This window comes from Rhagoletis pomonella, unplaced genomic scaffold (genome assembly GCF_013731165.1).
Source record: "Rhagoletis pomonella isolate Grant_MI unplaced genomic scaffold, Rhpom_1.0 Rhpom_scaffold_00006, whole genome shotgun sequence".
In the NCBI taxonomy this organism is placed as follows: domain Eukaryota; kingdom Metazoa; phylum Arthropoda; class Insecta; order Diptera; family Tephritidae; genus Rhagoletis; species Rhagoletis pomonella.
The window spans coordinates 31619172-31625108 of NW_023458560.1; the positions used below are offsets into that span (position 1 = coordinate 31619172).

Genomic DNA, 5937 nt, shown 5'->3' on the forward strand with positions numbered 1-5937 from the left:
GACTACTTTAGCAACACAATTACAGATGATATAGACAATATTACTTTATTCAGACCTGCAGCATCAACAGAGATAATTACATTCGCTTGGCAGAAAATCAAAATTAAAACTCCAGCCATCCTTTGTTTTTTTTTTTTTGTCAGAGATACGAGTAAATAAAGAACACCAAATACCCGTCGCTAGTATCTATGTATATGAAATTTACCTAGATTTACATATGTAAATACTGAGCTCCAATTTGCCAAAATTGGTAATTCTAAACCCTTTACATTCCGCCATGTTTTTTGTGCAAATTTTGCGCGCAAATCTCCAGCCTGAGCGTAGATTCCCCGCACACTTGGATAAATTTGTTTATTCCATTACAGCTGCCACATTTTGATCGTCACTCTTATATCATACAATCAGCATTTTTAATCTCCTTTTTTTCTCCCAAATTACAAATCACTCGCTTCAATTACTTCCAGCAAAGCAGGCGTTATGTGCGATCCTGACCCGCTCATATTCATGTTCATACCCAAACTCATGCGACTGGCACTGCCACTCGCGCTGCCTGTACTGCCACTACTCAGTGATGGTAATGATGTGATTCGTGTTGTCGTTGGCGTGCTTTGGAGGCCACTATGGTTGTTGTAGATAGTAGATATCATGTTGGAATTGATGTTGTTGTTGCCATTGCTATTGCTACCGCCATTATTAACGACAGACGTTGATGTAACAGCGCCCGCAGTAAAGTTCATAAAATCAGATTCGGAGGAATCCGAAAATAGTTCGGGCTTGAATGTGTTAGGCGAAGAGGACATTAGGATAGGCGATAGGGTTATGGTTGTGCCTGAGGCATTTGATGACAGTAAAGGTGTGAGGTTTTGTGATTGACGGGCGTTGTTGTGGTTGCTGTTGTTGACACTTGTAGAACGCATTGTAATAATGTTAGATTTTAATTGTTGATTATGTGTATGATGATGGGTTTGATGCAGTTGGCGTTGGTGTTGTGGTTGCTGCTGCTGGTGGTGATGCTGTTGATTGTGATGTTGCAGTTGTATGGGTATCGTGTTCGTTGCACTATAATTGCTAACACCTGAAGTTGTTGTATTATTGGTAGAGGTTGTTATGATATTGGAAGAGGTCAGACGTTGTGCATGCATTTGTTGCTGATGGTGCTTTTGTTGTAATTGATGTTGTTGCTGCTGCAAACGATTTGCATGATTTTGTTGATGAATCAAAACGCTTTTTGTTGTTACAGTAACTGGCGTAGTCGCCGCGGTACTGCTAGTTGTATTGGATAAAATATTCACGGTCGACAAGTTACTCAATAGAGTGTGGTTATTGTTGCTGCTGGTAGCACTACTATTACTACTGACTGACGTTGCCACTTGTAGCTGGGGAATACTATGGATGCGCTGTATACTGGTATTATTTTGTTGATGGTGTGTGGGCCCCGTGGTTAGGACATTCACAACTAAAGATTAGAGAAAAAGTGCATTGAGATATTATTTAGTTTACCAGTTTAGCCATGACCATAGTTTACCTTGATATTTACCCTCGGCATTTTGAATGAGCACCGATTCAAGTGGCAGCATATTAGTTTGCTGTTGGTTGCTACCAATATTTGTGATGTTGGTTGTTTGCTGCTGTTGTTGTTGGTGTTGTTGCGTATGCTGTGAAGAAATGGGATGCAAACTAATGAATGGTATCAGCGTTGCACCTTTGGAAGACGGCGATGAAGAGCTTGATGTCAAATGCAGTTGCGATGCCACCGTTGCCACCGATGACGATGGCAATGTTGTGGACGTAGAGCCATGTTGCTCAGACACAATTGCTGTGGTCTGTTGATGCGTAGAAAGTTGAATGGGCGAAGTTGCTGTTGCCGTTGAAATACTATGAGTACGCGTAGTAAGCGTATTACCCACTTGCAAATCGCTTGGGCTTAAACTTGGGGTTTCATCTGCCATTTGAATTTCATAGCAAGCCAGTTCGGGTATTACCGGACGCACTTTGCCACCATCAGGACGATGAGGATTGCGGCAGCCACGACATTTGCAGCCAATACAAGACTTGGAATCCACATAGCAGGGGCAACGCTGACCACAGCAAGTCAATTTACCCGGTGTAGGAGTGGCATTACCGCATCGGCACCCACGGCGTTTTGCGTTCAACTTGTTGGCCGGAGTTTGCTGTTGTATTGTGCCAACTGTGTTGCTCGTTGAAGCAAGTGTTGGTGTAGACACTGAAGAAGTGGAGATAGAGGTCGCAACGTTTTTCTGAAAGGTTTTATATATTTTTTAAATGTTATATATGTTCCTAAGTTTTTATTTATATAAACTTGAAAATTTTACAATAAAGCTTACTCTCTGTCCATTTTCCTCATCACCATCAGTCTTCCTTTTAATTGTTATTTTATTTCCTACCCCGGTATACAGCACTGAGTACATTGCCGAGCCATTGGAAACCGTTTTTATCGAAGGTGGATTTCGTATTTGTATTTGTTGTGAAGTTATTGTGGCAGTGGTTGTTGTTGGACAGGCGGAGGTTATCGATGTGGGTGTTGTAATTGTGGTAACAGTAGCCGACGAGATTGTAGCTGATGTTACAGGCGCAGTTGATGCGGTTACTTTGAAAGTAAGTGCTCCATGTGCATCTAATTGCGATAAACCAGCAGCCTTCACCGCCGACGCCAAACTGATTGGTCCGCCACCACGAGCTTGCGCTTGCGCCAATTGACGTTTAAGCGTTTGTAACTTGGCTGATGCTATAGTTAAGGGTGCAGTGGTTGTGGCGGAAGAGGAGACAATAGGTACCACAATTCCAGGCGTGTTTGGTCCAACGTATGTAATTGTCGGCGCCGAAGAAAGGTTCGCTACACTGTTGTTACTGCTTCCCGCAAGCGGTTGTGTGGCGCGAAGCTGTGCCGCGTGAACACTACTCGATTCGCTGACTCCCGGCTTCATACTCTTCACATATACCATATGTGATTGAGTATTTGGTTGTTGTGACACGGTTGAATTCACTTTTGATGCCATAACGAAATGCGTGTTGCTGTTCGTAGAAGTGAGATTAGTGTTTGAATGTTCCAGTTTTATAATTGTGTTGTGTGTTGGCAATAATGCGGAGGAGGTGTTGGTGATTGCTGCCGGTGGGTTAGGAGGCGTGGCTAAGCGTGGTGCAGTTTGGGTATGTAATCTCCTGGGAGGCACGGAAAGCGGTGCTAAAGGCGTAACTGCACTAACGGAGATTGGCATGGTTTGGCTCGTAAACATTGGTCCAACTGCTGGCGCAGTGACAAGCGGTTGTGGTATTTTTAGTACGGGCGTTACTGGAGGTAAGTCAGCGTTGAAGGCATTCAATACATCCTCATAGCGGGAACCTTCCTGAATTATGTCGCCGCAAGTTGTCATGTGTGGCATTGGCGCTACACCGAATACGTTCTCTCCGCTGCAAGTTAACGCTTGATGCGCCTTTTGCCGACTGAGCTGAGCGTAAAAGTTGGTACCCAATAAATGTTCACAAAGACTTTTGTAGCAGAGCAGTAAACAACGCATTGTCTTATTTTCGGCATACGTTTTGAAATCTTGCAGATCTTTACAGCTTATACATAGTGGACGCAGAGCTTTTCGGCCGCGCACGCAAAGCCGGCATACATTGTGGTGACAGCGGGCATTATTGAGTGGTGCGTACGGGTCATTTAGCAGACGGGCACATACAGCACACGATAGCAGTTGCCTTAGTTGGCCAAACAAACGGCTAAGATCAAGCATACGTTGTTCGCCAAGTCCGTTACTCTCTGTTGTATCGGACTGCAATACTAGTTGCGCCGTGGACACATATACACAAACGGCATTCATAGCGTCAAGGCGCTTCTCTTCACCAAACCCGCTGCCACCACTTACACTTCCACTAACCACAGAAAACATCAACAAATACTGTTGGTTGGATAATTTGGATGATCACTGAATTGTTGATAATAAATAAAGGTGATAGTTTACAATTCAATAGCCCATAATCATAACAAACTTTTTACAAATATGTGGTTTTCCGAATGTTTTGTTGTTATTGGTAGAGTTGTCTATTGCAAAATCGATGGCGTTAACTGCCGGCGGATCAATGCGTGTAACACGATTTTTTACTTTTCACGAATTCTTAAGTTATTGATTTAAAAGGCACATAGAGATTTGCGCATGCAAACATCGGTCATCGGTCTGAAGCTATTTGTTTCCACTTTTAATCACTTAATCTAATGTAAAAAAGTCCAAGAGCACCATTTAGAACATTGCTCGCTTGGGGCTAGTTTTGTGACACGCGCTCAGCACTTTAAGCAATAAATTTTTTGCCTGCTATAGATAGAAAAATATTGCCGCTTCACTTCATACACGTTCCGCAAGTAAACGTTTGCTTTTGGTCCAATTTGATTACAGAAAATTACTATGCAAAATAAAAATTGCGCTGAAAAAATGCTGAAAACTCCACTCGGATTGTTTTTTTGGCATTTCGTTAGCAAAGCAAAGCACGATAAAAATTCCAGTCAAAAAGAAATGTCAAATGTCAAAATGGCTGGAATTCTGGAATGCACTACCGGAAGTCAATGGAATGAAGGGATGAAATTCATTGGAATGGACCGCCGGAAGTCATTGGAATACAGCTCGGAAAGTCATTGGGATGCACTACCGGAAGTACAGGGTGGAATGTAGGATCACAGGGCGCCCACAATGTGGATTTTTCACATTTGACATTCCAATCGGTTATGGAGCAAAAATGCAATAGCACGAACCGGTTAGGGAAATTGACGCAAAAGCTAGCTGCAGCCAACTTCATTAAATGTTTCCGCGCCAATTAGAAGTTTCCTGAAGAGGAAGTAAAAAGCGATAAACGTTTTATAAAATTGCGATTAATTTACGAAAATACATAGATACATATGTAAGTAATTATTTGTTTAACGCCTTGTGGATTTTAAAAATTCAAGAGAAACTAAGAGAAATCGAACTGGGATTGTGTAAAAAGTAATGTAGCAGTGTTGAGTATTTGTCTGAAATCACTTTGCCATTATCAGCGCTACCGGGAAATACTGGTTTACTTCCATAAAAGTGCAAGCAAAGTTGCTTTCCTGTTCAATCCAGAACTAAGTGTACCCGTGCACTTGTATGTATGTATGTATGTACGTTTTTATTTTTATTTATATTGCACATGTATTTATTTTTATTGGAAAAATGTCGCCGGCGGAATTGGAGTTGGATATGGTTAAGAAGAAGGAAGAAGTTACTCTGCTAAGTTTGCAATTGAGTGCACAGTCTTCCATAGAATCTGATAATGGGTCATTTAATTGAATACTCAAAAACCAGGTTAACAATGCTCAGAAAGCATACTACAATTGTTTGTCACTTAAGGGCTGCATATCAAGACTAGGGATGGGTAAATTCGATATTCGAAGCTTCGATATTCGAATTTTAATCGAATTTTACCTCCAAAATGGCGAATTTTTGAAATCGAACTTTGTGTTGCTAAAATTCGGATAAAATCGAATTTCATCTTTATTTCCAAAAAAATCAACTCTTCAACTTTCTTCTTTCTGACTAAATTTGCCATCACTTTGTGTGGCACTCCATTTGTCTTAGGGATAAAAGTAAAAAAAAAAATACATGATTTTCGAACGGATGCATCGGGAGAAAAAATCTGTGCCTAGAAGGAACTGTTATTCCAAACTCAAATTTAAAAATTTTGTTTGTAAAAAACTAGTTTTTTTGTTGATTTTTTATTTTAAATGTTTAGAGGCTTCTACCGTGGTGGCATGAAGCTTTTACCTGAGAAGACCCCTAGTAAAATTTCCCGGGGAATAATTTTCTAGAATATATCAATCCTCTAACGAAGTTGCAAATTTGCTTTTTGCGGGATTTCTTGAAGTAAGGGTCAAAATGAGCCTTTTAGGCGCGAGCTATGGGTTAAAATGTT

The 5937-nt window shown here is 41.2% G+C and overlaps 1 protein-coding gene across 1 annotated transcript; it reads right to left on the reverse strand.

Annotated features, from left to right (window-relative positions):
- Positions 1–6: 6 nt before the first annotated feature.
- Positions 7–4479, reverse strand: LOC118740581 (mucin-5AC-like). Its single transcript, XM_036472178.1, has 4 exons — positions 2346–4479; positions 1526–2258; positions 435–1456; positions 7–387 (listed from the first exon to the last, which is right to left on the reverse strand). Exons 1-3 carry the CDS (start codon positions 3906–3908, stop codon positions 435–437), a joined length of 3318 nt encoding a protein of 1105 aa, XP_036328071.1. The 5' UTR covers positions 3909–4479; the 3' UTR covers positions 7–387.
- Positions 4480–5937: the final 1458 nt, after the last annotated feature.

Coding starts and splice junctions, on each gene's coding strand:
- LOC118740581 (XM_036472178.1), bottom strand. CDS start 3,908: ATGTTTTCTGTGGTTAGTGGAAGTGTAAGTGGTGGCAGCGGGTTTGGT. Junction 2,259..2,345: donor ATGAGGAAAATGGACAGAGA/GTAAGCTTTATT, acceptor AAAACCTTTCAG/AAAAACGTTGCGACCTCTAT. Junction 1,457..1,525: donor TGCCGAGGGTAAATATCAAG/GTAAACTATGGT, acceptor TCTAATCTTTAG/TTGTGAATGTCCTAACCACG.